At 39.7% G+C, this 19,747-nt stretch overlaps 1 protein-coding gene across 3 annotated transcripts in view; it reads left to right on the top strand.

The window, feature by feature from the left end:
* The window catches only part of DNAJC13 (DnaJ heat shock protein family (Hsp40) member C13), a 162,681-nt gene that overhangs the window by 34,249 nt on the left and 108,685 nt on the right, over positions 1 to 19,747 (top strand). For all 3 annotated transcript variants that reach the window (XR_009737291.1, XM_061421290.1, XM_061421295.1), the window contains 3 exons: positions 15,954 to 16,029; positions 16,813 to 16,962; positions 17,386 to 17,427. Coding sequence is in view for 2 of the 3 variants with exons in the window: in XM_061421290.1 (XP_061277274.1) it covers positions 15,954 to 16,029; positions 16,813 to 16,962; positions 17,386 to 17,427 (268 nt within the window). In the remaining variant the exon portion in view is untranslated. The remainder of the gene's footprint in view (positions 1 to 15,953; positions 16,030 to 16,812; positions 16,963 to 17,385; positions 17,428 to 19,747) is intronic.

Genomic DNA, 19,747 nt, shown 5'->3' with positions numbered 1-19,747 from the left:
ACAATGAATATTAATCAGTGCTAAAAAGAAATGAACCATCAAGTCATGAAAAGAGATGGAAGAAACTTAAATTTAACTTAAAACTTAAATACTAAGTGAAAGAAGCTAATCTGTGAAGGCTATGTGCTGTATAATTCCAACTATATAGCATTGTAGAAAAGGGATACTTTATAGAAAGTAAAAAGATCAGTGGCATCCAAGGTTTGTAGCAGGGAAGAAAGGATAAATAGAGTTCAGAAGATTTTTAGGAATGTGAAACTACTCCATGATACTGTATTGGTAGATACACTTGGATCCCTTGTCCAAAGCATAGAATGTGAGACACCCAAGAGTGAACTCTAGTATCAGCTGGGATTTTGTTGGATACTGATGTATCAATGTACACTGATCAGATACAGATGTAACAAATCTCTCTGGTGGGGGTTCTTGGTAAAGGGGAAGGATGTGGAGGGGGAGGACTGGGAGCATGGGGCAAGTCTTTGTACCTCCTGTTTAATATTACTGGGGACCCAGTTCAGATCAGTTCAGGCACTCAGTCATGTCCCACTCTTTGCAGCCCCATGCACTGCAGCACACCAGGTTTCCCTGTCCATCATCAACTCCCAGAGCTTACTCAAAGTCCTGTCCATCAAGTCGTTGATGCCATCCAGCCATATCAACCTCGGTCATCCCCTTCTCCTGCCTTCAGTCTTCACTAGAAACAAGGTCTTTTCCAATGAGTCAGGTCTTTGCATCAGGTGGCCAAAGTATTGAAGTTTCAGCTTCAGCATCAGTTCTTCCAATGAATATTCCGGACTGATTTCCTTGAGGATTGACTGGCTGGATCTCCTTGCAGTCCGAGGGACCCTCAAGAGTCTTCTCCAAAACCACAGTTCAAAAGCATTGGTTTTCTTTATGGTCCAACTCTCACATCCATACATGACTATGGAAAAACCATAGCTTTGACTAGATATAACTTTGTTGGCAAAGTAATGTCTCTGCTTTTTAATATGCTGTCTAGATTGGTCATAGCTTTTCTTCCACGGAGCAAGCATCTTTAATTTCATGGCTGCAATCACCATCTGCAGTGATTTTGGAGCCTCCCAAAATAGAAAAGTCTGTCACTATTTCCACTGTTTCCCCATCTATTTGCCATGAAGTGATGGGACCAGATGCCATGATCTTCGTTTTCTGAATGTTGAGCTTTAAGCCAACTTTTTCACTCTCCGCTTTCACTTTCATCAAGAGGCTCTTTAGCTCTTCTTCACTTTCTGCCATAAGGGTGGTGTCATCTGCATATCTGAGGTTATTGATATTTCTCCCAGCAATCTTGTTTCCACTTGTGCTTCCTCAGCCCAGTGTTTCTCATGATGTACTCTGCATATAAGGTAAATAAGCAGGGTGACAATATACAGCCTTGACGTACTCCTTTCCCTATTTGGAACCAGGCTGTTGTTCCATGTCCAGTTCTAAATGTTGCTTCCTAACCTGCATATAGGTTCCACAAGAGGCAGGTCAGGTGGTCTGGTATTCCCATCTCTTTCAGAATTTTCTACAGTTTATTGTGATCCACACAGTCAAAGGCTTTGGCATAGTCAATAAAGCAGAAATAGATGTTTTTCTGGAACTCTCTTGCTTTTTTGATGATCCAGCAGATGTTGGCAATTTGATCTCTGGTTCCTCTGCTTTTTCAAAACCAGCTTGAACATATTGAAGTTCACAGTTCATGTATTGCTGAAGCCTGGCTTGGAGAATTTTGAGCATTACTTTATGAGCGTGTGAGATAAATGTGATTGTGTGGTAGTTTGAGCATTCTTTGGCATTGCCTTTCTTTGGGTTTGGAATGAATACTGACCTTTTCCAGTCCTGTGGCCACTGCTGAGTTTTCCAAATTTGCTGACATATTGAGTGCAGCACTTTCACAGCATCATCTTTTAGGATTTGAAATAGCTCAACTGGAATTCCATCACCTCCACTAGCTTTCTTCGTAGAGATGCTTCTTAAGGCCCTCTTGACTTCACATTCCAGGATGTCTGGATCTAGGTGAGTGACACACCATTGTGATTATCTGGGTCATGAAGATCTTTTTTGTACAGTTCTTCTGTGTATTCTTGCCACCACTTCTTAATATCTTCTGCTTCTGTTAGGTCCATACCATTTCTGTCCTTTATCAAGCCCATCTTTGCATGAATTGTTCCCCTAATTTTCTTGAAGAGATCTCTAGTCTTTCCTATTCTATTGTTTTTCCTCTATTTCTTTGCATTGATCACTGAGGAAGGCTTTCTTATCTCTCCTTGCTGTTCTTTGGAACTCTGCATGCAAATGGGTGTATCTTTCCTTTTCTCTTTTGCTTTTCGTTTCTCTTTTTTTCACAGCTATTTTTAAGGCCTCCTCAAACAGCCATTTTGCCTTTTGCATTTCTTTTTCTCAGGGATGGTCTTGATTCCTGTCTTCTGTACAGTGTCATCAACCTCCGTCCATAGTTCATCAGGCACTCTGTGTATCAGATCTAGTCCCTTAAATCTATTTCTCACTTGCTCTGTATAATCAAAAGGGATGTGGTTTAGGTCATACGTGAATGGTCTAGTGGTTTTCCCCACTTTCTTTAATTTAAGTCTGAATTTGGCAATAAGGAGTTCATGACCTGAGCCACAGTCAGCTCCCGGTCTTGTTTTTGCTGACTGTATAGAGCTTCTCCATCTTTGGCTCCAAATAATATAATCTATAATCTACCTGATTTCGGTGTTGACTGTCTGGTGATGTCCATGTGTAGAGTCTTCTCTTGTGTTGTTGGAAGAGGGTGTTTGCTATGACCAGTGCGTTCTCTTAGCCTTTGCCCTGCTTCATTTTGTACTCTAAAGCTAAATTTGCCTGTTACTGCAGGTATTTCTTGACTTCCTACTTTTGCATTCCAGTTCCCTATAATGAAAAGGACATCTTTTTTGGGTGTTAGTTCTAAAAGGTCTTGTAGGTATTCATAGAACTGTTCAACTTCAGTTTCTTCAGCGTTACTGCTTGGGGCATAGGCTTGGATATGACTGTAATATTGAATGGTTTGCTGTGGAAACGAACAGAGATCATTCTGTCGTTTTTGAGATTGCATCCAAGTACTGTATTTCAGACTCTTTTGTTGATTATGATGGCTTCTCCATTTCTTCTAAGGGATTCCTGCCCACAGTAGTAGATATCATGGTCATCTTGAATTAAATTCACCCATTCTAGTCCATCTTAGTTCGCTGATTCCTAGAATGTTGACGTTCACTCTTGCCATCTCCTGTTTGACCACTTCCAATTTGCCTTGATTCATGGACCTGACATTCCATGTTTCTATGCCATATTGCTGTTTAGAGCATCGGACCTTATTTCTATCACCCGTCACATCCACAACTGGGTGTTGTTTTTTCTTTGGCTTCTTCTCTTCGTTCTTTCTGGAGTTACTTCTCCACTGATCTCCCGTAGCATATTGGGCATCTACCGACCTGGGGAGTTCATCATGCAGTGTCCTAACTTTTTGCCTTTTCATACTGTTCTTGGGGTTCTCAAGGCAAGAATACTGAAGTGGTTTGCCATTCCCTTCTCCAGTGGACCACATTCTGTCAGACCTCTCCACCACGACCCCTCCGTCTTGGATGTCCTCACACTGCATGGCTTAGTTTTATTGAGTCAGACAAGCTGTGGTCCGTGTGATCAGGTTGGCTAGTTGTCTGTGACTGTGGTTTTAGTCTGTCTGCCTTCTGATGCCCTCTCTCAGCGCCTACCATCTTAACTTGGGTTTCTCTTACCTTGGATGTGGGGTATCTCTTCATGGCTGCTCCAGCAAAGCGCAGCCTCTGCTTCTTACCTTGGACGTGGGGTAGCTCCTCCTGGCAACCCCTTGGACCTGGGGTAGCTCCTCTTGGCAGCCCTGAGCTTGGACTTGGGCTGCTCCCTCAGGCAGTGGCCAGATTATCAGATCCCTTTTAAATTTAATTGATTAGCTAATGTGCCCCAGGGACCTAGTATATCTTCTTCCTTCTTTCTGCCCAAAACAGATAATTTTCTTAGGGTTTCTGTGTCCCTGTTACACCCTGGAATGCAATCTTAGAAGCCAGCTAAAATGCTGTTCTACTGCCTTATTTGCAGATTCTGAGACGTTTTACTGCTTGCAAAGGTTTGGTTAAAATGATTAGTTATGTGACGAGTACAGATTTGCTAGTGTCACTCTACAGTGACATAGACGAAGTTAGTGAAAGTGAAAGTCACTTAACTGAGCATAGCTCAGTTAGTGAAAGTGAAAGTTGCTCAGTTGTGTCTGATTCTTTGCAAACCCATGGGTTGTACAGTCCAGGAATTCGTCAGGCCAGACTATTCAGGTATGAGCTAAATCTAATCCCTTATGATTATACCCCATGGAAGTGAGAAATAGATTAAAGGGATTAGATCAGATAGACAGAGTGCCTGAAGAACTATGGATGGAGGTTGGTGACACTGTACAGGAGGCAGTGATCAAGACCATCCCAAAGAAAAAGAAAGACAAACAGGCAAAATGGTTGTCTGAGGAAGCCTTACAAATAGTTGTGAAAAGAAGAGAAGTAAAAAGCAAAGGAGAAAAGGAAAGATATACCCATTTGAATGCAGAGTTCCAAAGAATAGCAAGGAGAGATAAGAAAGCCTTCCTCAGTGATCACTGCAAAGAAATAGAGGAAAACAATAGAATGGGAAAGACTGGAGATCTCCTCAAGAAAATTAGATATACCAAGAAAACAGTTCATGCAAGTTCAGTTCAGTTCAGTTCAGTTGTCGTGTTCAGCTCTTTGCGACCCGATGAATCACAGCACGCCAGGCCTCCCTGTCCATCACCAACTCCCAGAGTTTACTCAGACTCATGTCCATTGAGTCGGTGATGCCATCCAGCCGTCTCATCCTCTGTCGTCCCCTTCTCCTCCTGCCCCCAGTCCCTCCCAGCATCAGAGTCTTTTCCAATGAGTCAACTCTGCATGAGGTGGCCAAAGTATTGGAATTTCAGCTTTAGCTTCAATCCTTCCAATGAACACCCAGGACTGGTCTCCTTTAGAATGGACTGGTTGGCTCTCCTTGCAGTCCAAGGGACTCTCAAGAGTCTTCTGCACCACAGTTCAGAAGCAAAGATGGGCCCAATAAAGGACAGAAATGGTATGGACCTAACAGAAGCAGAAGATATTAAGAAGAGGTGGCAAGAATACCCAGAAGAACTCTACAAAAAACATCTTCACCACCCAGATAATCACAATGCTGTGATCACTCATCTAGAGCCAGACATCCTGGAATGCGAAGTCAAGTGGCCCTTAGAAAGCATCACTATGAACAAAGCTAGTGGAGGTGATGGAATTCCAGTTGAGCTATTTCAGTCGTAAAAGGTGATGCTGTGAAAGTGGTGCACTCAATGAGCCTGCACATTTGGAAAACTCAGCAGTGTTTTTCCTGGTTCCAACAGGACTAGTTCCAACAGGACTGGAAAATGTCAGTTTTCATTCCAATCCCAAAGAAAGGCAATTCCAGAGAATGCTCAAACTACTGCACAATCATATTCATCTCACATGCTAGTAAATTAATGCTCAAAATTCTCCAAGCCAGGCTTCAACAGTATGTGAATCGTGAAATTCTAGCTGTTCAGGTTGGTTTTAGAAAAGGCAGAGGAACCAGAGATCAAATTGTCAACATCCGTTGGATTATCGAAAAACTGACAAGAGTTCCAGAAAATCATCTATTTCTGCTTTATTGACTATGCCAAAGCCTTTGACTATGTGGATAACCACAATTGTGGAAAATTCTGAAAGAGATGGGAATACCAGACCATCTGACCTCCCTCTTGAGAAATCTGTATGCAGGTCAGGAAGCAACAATTAGAACTGGACATGGAACAACAGACCGGTTTCATATAGAGCACGGGGTACATCATAGCTGTATATTGTCATTCTGCTTGTTTAACTTATATGCAGAGTACATCATGAGAAATGCCAGGCTGGAATCAAGATTGCTGGGAGAAATATCAGTAACCTCAGATATGCAGATGACACCACCCTTATGGCAGAAAGTGAAGAAGAACTAAAGAGCCTCTTGATGAAAGTGAAAGAGGAGAGTGAAAAAGTTGGCTTAAAGCTCAACATTCAGAAAACAAAGATCATGGCATCTGGTCCCATCACTTCATGGGAAATAGATGGGGAAACAGTGTCAGACTTTATTTTTTGGGGCTCCAAAATCACTGCAGATGGTGATTGCAGCCATGAAATTAAAAGACACTTAGTTATGACCAATCTAGATAGCATATTCAAAAGCATAGACATTACTTTGCCAACAAAGGTCTGTCTAGTCAAGGCTGTGGTTTTTCCAGTAGTGATGTATGGATGTGAGAGTTGAAATATGAAGAAATCTGAGCACCAAAGAATTGATGCTTTTGAACTGTGGTGCTATAGAACACTCTTGAGAGTCCCTTGGACTGCAAGGAGATCCAACCAGTCCATCTTAAAGGAGATCAGTCCTGAGTATTCATTGGAAGGACTGAGGCTGAAGCCGAGACTCCAATCCTTTGGCCACCTGCTGCGAAGAACTGACTTATTGGAAAAGACCCTGATGATGGTAAAGATTGAAGGCGGGAGGAGAAGAGGACCACAGAGGTTGAGATAGTTGGATGGCATCACCAACTCACTGGACATGAGTTTGAGTGAACTCTGGGAGTTGGTGATGGACAGGGAGGCCTGGTGTGCTGCAATGCATGGGATCACAAAGAGTCGGACACAACAGAGTGAACTGAACTGAAACCATGGTGGAGGTAATGAAGATAATGGTGACCTCCTTCAAAAGTTCCCATGCATGCACTACTATACTCAGTTCCCCCAAACCTACAGAAGGCCACTGCTGACCCAGGCCTCTGCCGGAGACTCCTAGATGCTCATGGGTAAGTCTAGGCCAGTCTCTTGTGTCTCAGTCACTTCTCCTTTCTCCTGGGTCATGGTGTGCACAGAGTTCTGTTTCTGCCCTCCAGGAGTCTGTTTCCCCAGTCCTATGTAAGTTCTGGCAGCTCTATGGTGTGGTTAATGGCGACCTCTTCCAAGAGACTTATGCCATACCCTAGTCTGCTGCACCCAGAACCCCTGCCCCTTTTGACCACTTTTGACCCTTCCCTCCACAGGAGACACTCAGAGACAGTTCTCTTTCAGTCTCTGTGGGGTCTTTGGCTTCTGGTGTGCAAAAGGTTTGTTTGAGTCCTCTGAGCCTCTCTGGTGGGTATGAGGTCTGTTTCTAAACTTGATTTCGTCCCTCCTACCATCTTGCTGGGGCTTCTCCTTTGCCCTTGGGAGTGGGGTATCTCCTCAAAGTGGCTCTAGGGCTTTGCAGTCACTGCTCCAGTGCCTACTGTCTTGCTGGGGCTTCTCTGCCCTTGGTTGTGGAGTATCTCCTCACAGTCACTCCAGCACCACACTGCTGCTGCTGCTGCTAAGTTGCTTCAGTTGTGTCCGACTCTATGCGACCCCATAAGATGGCAGCCCACCAGGCTCCCCTGTCCCTGGGATTCTCCAGGGAAGAACACTGGAGTGGGTTGCCATTTCCTTCTCCAATGCATGAAAGTGAAAAGTGAAAATGAAGTTGCTCAGTTGTGTCCGACTATTAGCGACTCCATGGACTGCAGCCCACCAGGCTCCTCCATCCATGGGATTTTCCAGGCAAGAATACTGGAGTGGGGTGCCATTGCCTTCTCCACAGCACCACTGCTGTGAACACAGCAGTGTGTTCAGCAGTGTCCACAGCTAGTGAACAATTAAAAGTAGCCAGCTTTACCCAGGGTACTATAGGAGTTCAAGCTGTATATTATGAGGACTAGATGAGGTAACAAAAGCCATCTCTTTAAGCTCTGTTTAGATCTTTTTGGGTTATTTGAAACCTGTTGCATAGACTATCCATTGAAAGGATTGAAGATGTTAACTTTAAAATAAATACACAAAGGTTTTTATTTTCACAGGAAAATAGAGAACCATTGTGTGTGTTCAGCAGCTCATTAATATTTGACTCTTTGCAACCTCATGGACTGTAGCCCACCAGGCTCCTCTGTCTGTAGAAATCTCCAGGCAAGAATACTGGAGTGGTTTGCCATTTCCTACTCCAGAGCATCTTCCTGACCCAGGGGTCGAACCTGCATGTCTTGTGTTGCCTGCTGCTGCTAAGTTGCTTCAGTCGTGTCCGACTCTGTGCGACCCCATAGACGGAAGCCCACCAGGCTCCCCCGTCCCTGGGATTCTCCAGGCAAGAACACTGGAGTGGGTTGCCATTTCCTTCTCCAGTGCATGAAAGTGAAAAGTGAAAGGGAAGTCGCTCAGTTGTGTCCGACTCTTATGGACCCCATGGACTACAGCCTACCAGGCTCCTCCGTCCATGGGATTTTCTAGGCAAGAGTAGTGGAGTGCGGTGCCATTGCCTTCTCCGCTTGCATTGGCAGGCCAATTCTTTATTACTGCACCACCTGAGAACCATTATTTTATAATAAACACAAGCTTTTTCTGTACTTAACAAAAAAAAGTGATGTTGAGTTTTCTCTTGAGATAAATGAATAGTACGAATTTCGGGACAGAAGTATATGACCTTGTGATGGTGCCCAGTATTTTTATAATATTTTTTGTCTTGATAATATTTTACATGTCTAATTGATAGAAGCTAGTTAAGAGTATTCAGGTCTGAAATAAACTTTCTTACAATGACTGACAGTTGTCTTAGCTCTACTTTGAAGTTTTATTTAAAATATCTAAATTGGTTAACTAAATAATAAATAAAATATCTGCCCAGAGGAAACTAGGTCTTTAAGGAACTCTTACTCACTGCCATATCATTGAACCCAGCACACCATTAGGTACCCATTTAATATTGAGGCAGTCCATGATAATATGGAATAGCTGACCTAACATTATTAGTTTCTTCTTCCCTAAAAAAAGTTTCTGTATGAAAAAAAATCATGAAGGTGAAAGCAGGATTTCCCTGTGGTGCAGTGGATAAGAATCTGCCTGCCATTGCAGAGGACATAGGTTCAATCCCTGGTGCAGGAAAATTCCACATACCGTGGAGCATCTAATCCCATTACAACAACCACTGAGCCCATGGCTCTAGAGCCCGCGGTCTTCAGGTACTGAGCCCATGTGCCCGTGCAAAGCAACGAAGACCCACTGCTGCCAAAAATAAAATTTCTGAAAAAGAAGAAAGCAAGAAAAGATTGAGGGCAGAAGGAGAAGAGAGAGACAGAGGATCAGATGGTTAGATGGCATTACTGACTCAATGGACGTGAGCTTGAGCAAACTCCAGGAGATGGTGCAGGATAGGAAAGCCTGGCATGCTGCAGTCCATGGGGTCGCAAAGAGTCGGACACAACTTAGTGACTGAACAACAAGAAAAATTATTATTACTCAGTACCATCGTATCACAATTGGTTAATAGAAAAATAATGGAATTCTATATTACGAAGAGTACCATTAAATAAAAGAACCTGTGATCAAATCCAGATGCATATCAGAATTATCTTGGAATCTGCCTGTAATGTAGGAGACCCGAGTTCGATTTCTGGGTTGGGAAGATCCTCTGGAAGAGGAAATGGTAACCCACTCCAGTATACTTACCAGGAGAATCCCATGGGCAGAGAAGGCAGGCAGGCTATAGTCCATGGGCACTAAGTTGGACACGACTTAGCGACTAAACCACCACCACCACAGATGCCCAGGTATTTCTTTTTTTTTTTTTTGCCAGAACTCCAGATACATTTCTAATGAGCAGCCATGTTTAAAAACAACTGGACTGTATGAAGATCTTTTACTTTTATTGAGTTTGTTTCACTTTTTCTATTTCATATTCAGTGCTCCTATTTCATTTATTTAATGTTTTCCAATTTCTCTGTTTCTTTTTTTTTTAATGTTCTTTCTCAAGCCTTTATCAAGTGTAGTAGAAAAACTTTTGTATACATATACATAAATAATATATATTTTAGAAAACTTATGAATTTTTGCCTAACTAAAAAATTGGTGACATTTTGATTCTACTTGTTTGACTTAGTGAAAATAGAAAACTAGACTTGTAATTAAAAAAATATATATGCAGCAAGCAACAAAGGTTTACTCCACAGCAAAGGAAACTATAGTGAATATCTTGTTATATACTATAATGGAACATAATTTCAAAAATAATGTGTATGTGTATGTAAATATGTATATATTTGGATCACAAGAAAAAGAAGTCTACTTTTTGAAATTTAGTAATGTTTACCTTTTTGCCAGTTTTTCTAAATGTCCTATGGACATAACAACGTATGAGATAACAAAATTTTAAATATATTTGTGTAGGATATAAGGTTAACATTAATGTAAATCTAGCATATTTAAATTATTAATGACATCATTCAAGATGCTCCTATTCTTATTTTTTCTGCACTTGATAAAATATTCTCAGAGAAATGTTACTATATCTCACTATGATTATATATTTTTTTCTTTTACCTTATATTTTTTCATTTTTGTTTTACGTATCTTTGATTTTTTGTTGTTAAATGTCTTATTATAGCTTATGATGTCTATCTTTGTGAATTGTATCTTTTATCATTAAAAATACTCATCTTTGTTTCACTTAAAAAATAATCTTAAATTGCAAGTTTCACTAACATACCATACATGTGAGCTCATTCTGATTTTAATCTAAATCTGGTATCCAAAGGGGCTTTTTAGGTACTTGGAAGGTTTAAGGGTGCTTTAAAAAGTTTTTTTAATTAATTAATTAATTTTGGGCTGCATTGGGTCTTCATTGCAGTGTGTGGGCTTTCTCTAGTTGCGGTGAGCAGGGGCTGCTCATGGTGGTGGCTTCTCTTTGTTGCGGAGCATGGCCTCTGGTCCTGGATAGTTGCAGCACGTGGCCTCAGTAGTGTGTGAATCTTGCGGGACCAAGGATCAAACCTGTATCCCCTGCACTGGCTGGAAGGCAGATTCTTAACCACTGGACCACAAAAGAACCTCTGTAAAAGTTTTAAATGACCTAGGAGTACAGTATTTACCCTAACCTTAAAGGCAAGTGCAGCGGCCATCCTAGATGAGAGAGGTCTGTGGAACTCTTAAAAAAAGAGAAGAGAGAGAGGAATGGAAGGACATTCTCCTAAGAATTTTCTCACAGCTTTCTTCTTAGGAAGCTTTAGAGCTCTGAGTTTACCAGTTATGACAGTATTTTGGGGCTAGGACATCTCACTCCAGCACACTTGTGCTGCATAATCTAGAATGCACTCTCTTCAGTATGGTAGCTACTAACCAAGCATGGCTGTTTACAGTTGCTCATTAGCCACATTTCAGGTGCTCAAAAGAGCTACCTAATTGGACAGTGTAGCTACAGAATATTTTCATCATTTTGGAAAGTTCTTTTGCACAGCAGTAATCAAGATGAAAAAGTTACACAAGAAAAATATTAGGAAGAACTATGTTGGGTAGAGATTAGTATAGAATTGAAAAGGATGTTTTCTTGACTTAGATTCTCTTAAGATTATGAATATCACCATATCAGTTGATATTTGGAACATTTCAGGGATTTAATTCTTACACTTTTGCTTCCAGAGTAAAGTAAATTCTATAGTTTTATTTCAGGATTATACAAATTGATATGTTTGAAATGAATTCATTTATAGAACAGAGAGTAAAAGATGTGAAAAACAAATTTATGGTTGGGGTGGATGGGGAAGGGAGGGAGGGATAAATTGGGAGATTGAGATTGACCTAGATACCACTGCATATAATAGATATTTAATGAGTCCATTCTAAAGGAGATCAGTCCTGGGTGTTCTTTGGAAGGAATGATGCTAAAGCTGAAACTCCAGTACTTTAGCCACCTCATGCAAAGAGTTGACTCCTTGGAAAAGACCCTGATGCTGGGAGGGATTGAGGGCAGGAGGAGAAGGGGACGGCAGAGGATGAGATGGCTGGATGGCATCACCGACCTGATGGACGTGAGTTTGAGTGAACTCCGGGAGCTGGTGATGGACAGGGAGGCCTGGCGTGCTGCGATTTATGGGGTCGCAAACAGTTGGACGCGACTGAGTGACTGAACTGAACTGAACTGAACTAGCAAAACCTACTGTATAGCACAGGGGATTCTACGCAGTATTTTGTAATGACCTATATGGGAAAAGAATCTTTAAAAAGTAGATATATTTATATGTATAATTGATTCACTTTGCTGTACGGCTGAAACTAGCACAACACTGTAAGTCAACTATACTGCAATAAAAATTCTTAAAGATAAAAATATTGGCATGTTTGTCAAGATGATTTTGAAAGTTAGAATTTGTGAATTCATATTTCTGCCATACATTTGATTTCATTATGCTATCTTCTGAGGCAAATACTGGTTTAATAAGATTTTATTTCTTTGGTTTTCTTTGTTCCCATTGATTAAGCCTCTGAAACTTTGAGACTTTTGAGCTATTTAGATAAATCCTCATCTACTTCATCTGTCCCTCAACCCTCTCCCCACTTTCAGTTCAGTTCAGTTCAGTCGCGACCAACTCTTTGCAACCCCATGGACTGCAGCATGCCATGGGCTTCCCTGTCCCATTACCAACTCCTGGAGCCTACTCAAACTCATGTCCATTGCATTGGTGATGCCACTTACAAAGCAGCAAATGAATGTTTTTATATTAGAAGGAAGTGTGCTCGTTGTTTAGTTTCCCATGCCACCTTCAACATAAGAAATTAGGGGGGAAATTTGTAATACAGCAAAATGGTAGAAATTAATAAAATCTATCATTTTTCCCCAAAATGGAAACTTTGTCATTTTTATTATATAATGTACTGATTAGAAAATATAATAGGAAATTAAAATTTGAAAGAGCTCTCTTGATTTTAATGAGAATACTCTTAGTGTGTGACCTTTGAGTCAGATAGTGACTTGGTTTATGGTAATGTATACCTTTTTACTGTATTGGTAGTTTAAAGCAGAAAAGCACAGTCTTTTCCATACATATAAAAAAGGCACCTGGTGATATTTAGCATCCATTTTGGTAATTTAAAAATCTTTTACTAAAATACTGAAAGATATTTCAATAAATATGCTAATTATACATTTTTCTAATATTCAACTGTTTTCCTAAAATGAACTGCCTTTGGTCATGATGTTCAGTTCAGTTCAGTCACTCAGTCGTGTCCAACTCTTGGCAACCCCATGAATCGCAGCATGCCAGGCTTCCCTGTCCATCACCAACTCCCGGAGTTCACCCAGACTCATGTCCATCGAGTCAGTGATGCCGTCCAGCCATCTCATCCTCTGTCGTCCCCTTCTCCTGCCCCCAATCCCTCCCAGCATCAGAGTCTTTTCCAATGAGTCAACTCTTCCCATGAGGTGGCCACAGTACTGGAGTTTCAGCTTTAGCATCATTCCTTCCAAAGAAATCCCAGGGCTGATCTCCTTCAGAATGGACTGGTTGGATCTCCTTGCAGTCCAAGGGACTCTTAAGAGTCTTCTCCAACACCACAGTTCAAAAGCATCAGTTCTTCGGCGCTTAGCCTTCTTCCCGGTCCAACTCTCACATGCATACATGACCACAGGAAAAACCATAGCCTTGACTAGACAAACCTTTGTTGGCAAAGTAATGTCTCTGCTTTTGAATATGCTATCTAGGTTGGTCATAACTTTCCTTCCAAGGAGAAAGCATCTTTTAATTTCATGGCTGCAGTCACCATCTGCAGTGATTTTGGAGGCCCCAAAAATAAAGTCTGACACTGTTTCCACTGTTTCCCCATGTATTTCCCATGAAGTGATGGGACCGGATGCCATGATCTTCATTTTCTGAATGTTGAGCTTTAAGCCAACTTTTTCACTCTCCACTTTCATCTTCATCAAGAGGCTTTTGAGTTCCTCTTCACTTTCTGCCATAAGGGTGGTATCATCTGCATATCTGAGGTTATTGATATTTTTCCTGGCAACCTTGATTCCAGCTTGTACTTCTTCCAGTCCAGCGTTTCTCATGATGTACTCTGCATATAAGTTAAATAAGCAGGGTGACAATATACAGCCTTGACGTACTCCTTTCCCAATTTGGAACCAGTCTGTTGTTCCATGTCCAGTTCTAACTGTTGCTTCCTGACCTGCATACAGGTTTCTCAAGAGGCAGATCAGGTGATCTGGTATTCCCATCTCTTTCAGAATTTTCCACAGTTTATTGTGATTCACACAGTCAAAGGCTTTGGCATAATCAATAAAGCAGAAATAGATGTTTTTCTGGAACTCTCTTGCTTTTTCGATGATCCAGCGGATGTTGGCAATTTGATCTCTGGTTTCTCTGCCTTTTCTAAAACCAGCTTGAACATTAGGAACTTCACGGTTCACATATTGCTGAAGCCTGGCTTGGAGAATTTTGAGCATTACTTTACTAGCATGTGAGATGAGTGCAATTGTGCAGTAGTTTGAGCATTCTTTAGCATTGCCTTTCTTTGGGATTGGAATGAAAACTGTATTACTATTTTAATCTGTCATTTGATTCTTATTGATAGTATTTATTTAAAAGTAGATTTGGATTTTTTTCCCCTGATTTTATTATCCCTGGAAGAACTGAGAAGCTTTAGTTTGTTTCCTAGAACAATCGAAGAAGCATAGAATTTACCTGTTCCTTTAGGGTTTCATGGAGAAGGCAGTGGCACCCCACTCCAGTACTCTTGCCTGGAAAATCCCATGGGCAGAGGAGCCTGGTAGGCTGCAGACCATGGGGTCGCGAAGAGTCGGACACGACTGAGCGACTTCACTTTCACTTTTCCCTTTCATGCATTGGAGAAGGAAATGGCAACCCACTCCAGTGTTCTTGCCTGGAGAATCCCAGGGACCGGGGAGCCTGGTGGGCCACCGTCTATGGGGTCCCACAGAGTTGGACACGACGGAAGCGACTTAGCAGCAGCAGCAGTTAGGGTTTCATCTCCTTATTTGATCCTGGTACTTTTGTAGAATGTAATTGTTTGCAGCTTTCTTAAATTCTTGTAATAGATGTTGATTTATTCTTAATTTTCATATTTATCAACATAGACTTAGTCATTTTTTTCTTCTGTGTCTATGGTTATAAATTATCATATTCTTAATTTTGTTTTTGTATTTTTTTTAGGCTTATTTTCTGGAGAAGGAGATGGCAACCCACTCCAGTATTCTTGCCTTGGGAATCCCATGAACAGAGGAGCCTGGCGGGCTACAGTCCATGGGGTTGCAAAGAGTTAGACATGACTGAGCAACTGACCTCACAGCACAGTCCTAGTTTATCATTTTATTTTCAAAGAGCTAATTTGTCAGTTTTAAATAAGTTTTTGTAATTCACTTTCCACTTTTATCATTATGAATTTCTCTCTCTTCTAAAAAATTACTGATACCCAAATGGTTATTCTCCTTCAAATATGTTGCTTTAAGTGAAGGAAGTGATTTAACAAGTGAAAATTGCTTGTCTGTGATGTAGGCTTCCTACTTCTATAAAATTGCAACACTTAATTGTAATAAAGGTAGTTGGTTAAATGGAAATCATTAAGATTCCAGAAAAAGGACTGTGATACATCAGTTGTAGGCTGTAGCTTTTCCTTTATTTGTGTCATGATCTTGTTGAAAGTATATTTTGAAAGAATTACTAGTGTATAGTGTCTTTTTTTTTTTTTAATTTTCCCATTTAGAATATTTTGGCATCATCTGGCAGTTTTTTTGCTTAACTTCATGTATACTAACAACAAAGATTGCTTCCATAGGTTTTACTTTTCTACTTAAGGATCTTGTTGTTTCACAGTAGATTGAGTGATGGGTAGATTTATATATCAGTGGCATTTCAGAACATTAAAAATGTGAGAATATAAAACAAAGCTATATTTAGTCACATTAAATCAACTAATACATTTCTGTTTATTTATTGAGATGTTTCTTTTGTGTTATATGTATTTTCTTATAAAATGTTTCCTTTAAGACTGAATTTAAGTACTTGATTTCCTTTGTAGGTATAAGCGTGTCTTTTCAGTTGGAACCCATGCGATAACTACATATAATCCCAATACCTTAGAAGTAACAAATCAGGTAATAATTTTAGAAGCTATTAGGTGTTTGAACTCCACTTGAATTTTAAAAGCCAGTGGTCCCTAGCCTGAAATCAGGCCAGGAAGGATAGAAATGTCAAATTTGAAAAAGATTAATATGCTTATATAATGCTCAATACTCAGGACCAAACATAAATAAATAAAGGGAGCATATGTGTGCATATTTCTAGGCTCTAAGGAGTATAGCTTTTTACGGTTACTTTGATTATAAACATCATTTTAATGTAAAATTTGTAAATTTTTTATAATTTTAAGGGCAATATTGTTACTCTGATACAGACATACATAAGTGCAGTGGTTAGAAAATGTATGTCATAAAAATAAGGTTGATATTTATAAAGGCAAGACTAAACTGAATATGGGTAAATAAACACTTAAAATATTCTAATTTAAGTCCAAATTAGGCATGTTTTACAGATTCCTCTTTTTGTTGCTGTTTTTAAATGTTTTGTAGATAATCATAAAATGTTATTCCCCAGCTCTTTTCATATCTGTGTATTTTAGTTGCTTTGGATTGATCAATCATTAATAATCAATCAGGGATTGAAATTGGAAAACGTAACTTTTTTATTATTGTCTCTGATAACTGAAAACTTTTTAGTTTGTTTTGTAGAGTTACTGTAAAACAAAACATTTTCTAGATCTCAGTACTGTGTTATAAAATTTTTTCATTTAATCAGTGATTTGAAATTAAAATCGTAAAAATAAGTGTTGCATTTCACCACAGTGTAGCACCAGTTGAATGATTTCCTTTTTTTGTTAGTGGCCTTATGGAGACATTTGCAGCATCAGCCCTGTAGGAAAAGGACAAGGAACAGAGTTCAACCTCACATTTCGTAAAGGCAGTGGAAAAAAGTCAGAAACATTAAAATTTTCTACAGAGCACAGAACAGAACTTCTTACAGAAGCATTGGTGAGAACTGTTTCATGTTAATACACTAAATTTCTCTCTTCTCTTTTTTAATGAGTTACATTAAAGTACAGATACTGGTGTTCTGAGCCCCTTTCCCACTTATTGACCCTTAATTGACTCTGTGAAACTTTTACTTTTTTCTTACTAAGAGGCTGGATAATCCTTTAGGTTTGATAGTTATTTTAGGTCTGTTTAAATGCATTATATAGAACAAAGCAGTTGTATGTTTAATCTACCCTGTTTTTCAATAAAATTTCACACTCTTTTTATTAAATATCCTTCAACTATAACTTTAATAACATTTTTTAATATCAGGATTACCAAGTTGGAATTTTACTTACTTTGGATAGAAAGTACTGAACTGAGAGTCTCTGTTAATAAGTCTGTTGTTATAAACTATGTTTTGTATGTCTTCTCTTTCAGAGATTTAGAACTGATTTTTCAGAAGGAAAAATCACAGGAAGGGCAAGTATTTCTAACATTTATTAATATCTTTTTTGGCTTATCAGTGTTGCACTTTAGAAATCCTTGCATAAAGTGTGTATTCCCTTTGTGGCAAAGCTGAAGAAACTGAAACATAATTTTAATGTCTCCTGATATCATGTGATAGATAAATGTAGTTTAACAGGAAACTCAAATATGAGAAATTAGATTTATGATTGTTAATGCGAATAGTTAGATAACAATTTTCAGGCAGAACTAAATATTAAAAACAAGGCTTCATTCAGCAAGTCTTTATTCTATAGTTTCTTAACAGCAACAGAAGCTTCACACTGCTCATAATACTTCTTAGAACATGCAATTGTTGTTTGTTGTACAAGATTCTTATTTTGGAAGTATTAAACTTGTAAGAAAATATATGTATTGAAACTGTCTCATTGTATGCCCTCGCCCTGAATCCGGGGGTTTCCCAGGTGGCTCAGTCACCTACCAGTGCAGGAGACGTGGGTTCAATGCCTGAGTCAGGAAGATCCCTGGGAGGAGAAAATGGCAACCCACTCCAGTACTGTTGCCTGGAAAATCCCATGGACAGAGGAGCCTACTAGGCTACAGTCCATGGAATCACAAAAAGTCCTACATGACTGAGAGACTGATCATGCTCACACTCACTGGGTCTTGCCGATAATGAGGATTTGCATGGTGCAATGACAGCTTTCAGGAAGTAATTATTGCTTATTAGAATCTTAACTTTTCCAGGCCTTCTCTAGACATGTTATAGCAGCATTTAAAGTAAATCTGAGTCTTCTGGGGAGAGGAAATGGGCGCTGATGCTTTTCTTTCACTCCCTTCAAATACGGAATTTCTTTCCATGAGAAGGTATTGCTTATATAATAGGGCTGGGGGATCCAGAGTGATGTGTAAATTTGGAGCACTGTCCAGAACTCTAGCTTCTGGCAAAAGGCAGGACCTGAATTCTAATATGCTGGCAGTACCGTTCCCTTGTTTTTTAAAAGCCCTCATCCTTTCTATGGGTATTCTGTTCTGTGTTTTAGTATCTGAGAAGCCTCCTGATTTCAACTCAAGCAAATGGTTGGTTGCCAAGGAGCCATTTAAAATAGCTTAATGGTTTTTGGTGAGCTCCTTGCTGCTTATCACATTTCTATAAATCATAATTTAGTACACTTATTTTAATTATGTTAGTAGGTGAGTTTTCTGTATAGCTCATCTATTTGGAAAACAACTGCTTCCTAAAGCATATTTATAGATTTTGTTATAAGTTCCCCTTTATATATGTTAATTTCAGCAAGTTAATATTTTTCAAACTTTTTGGTGGAAACAGTATCCCTAGAAGATAGCCTGAAGAGCAGCAGTTTTATAAAAGTTGAATTTGGTCTTCGGCTTCCCATCGCTCCTAGATATACTCTAAATCAGATTCTCTTAAGACTGTCTTGGCCACCACAATCCTGAAGGACAGTGATTTGTTCCCTTGGCAAATCTCACTGCTTTACAGTTGATTACCTTCTGAAAGAATGGAGAATATCCTGCAGACTGGGCTGAGGCATGTAAACCAGCATAGTGGGAAAAGCACCAACTTTTGTGACCTCCCTTCCCACCAAATTTTGTGACCCACTTCTGGAAAGGTGTGGTACTGCTCCATCCTTTAGTGCAGAATCAAGGCTTTAAATATATTCTTGGGTTAATGCAGGCCCTTTGGTCTTTCTGCAGAATTCCTTTTATGAAACTGTCATGTTCATGATGCCGTAGCTCAGAAATGCTGAGGGGATTGATAGATATGATTCTGTGAACCTCATTGCTGGGTTTAATGTTGGGAGGTGGAGATATTTATTATCTAATGTCTTACTCTCCTTTCCGAACACCTGCAAGAAAATTTCTCTGCCATTTTAGTATTAGAAGTAGTTGTATTTTTGAGCAGCAACCAGTTTATTTTTACCTTAAGAATCAGGTAACTGACCATGCATTCCACTTCATATTGGTGGGTAGAAAACTTTATGGAGTTTTTGGGTCAACAAGGGAATGTTCATTTCACATCTGACATTTTGTTATCTTATTTTCTCTTGGTCTCATTTTGCCTTTATTCTGTACATATCATTTTGGTTATCAGCCTCAACTAAATGTTTTTTCTAAGAATAAAACTGGGGAGTAAATGGGTGTTCACCCTTGTAATTATTTCTGATACTAAGTTCTTTAATTTATAAAGGAATGTTATCTAAATAGAGCTTCCCAGATGGCACTAATGGTAAAAAACTGCTTGCCAATGTAGGAGACATAGGAGATGTGGGTTAGATCCCTGGTTTGGGAAGACCATTGGAGAAGGAAATGGCAA

Source organism: Bos javanicus, chromosome 1 (assembly GCF_032452875.1).
Source record: "Bos javanicus breed banteng chromosome 1, ARS-OSU_banteng_1.0, whole genome shotgun sequence".
Lineage (NCBI taxonomy): Eukaryota > Metazoa > Chordata > Mammalia > Artiodactyla > Bovidae > Bos > Bos javanicus.
Note: the sequence above shows the minus strand (reverse complement) of the source record. Positions and strands in the feature narration are given on the sequence as shown.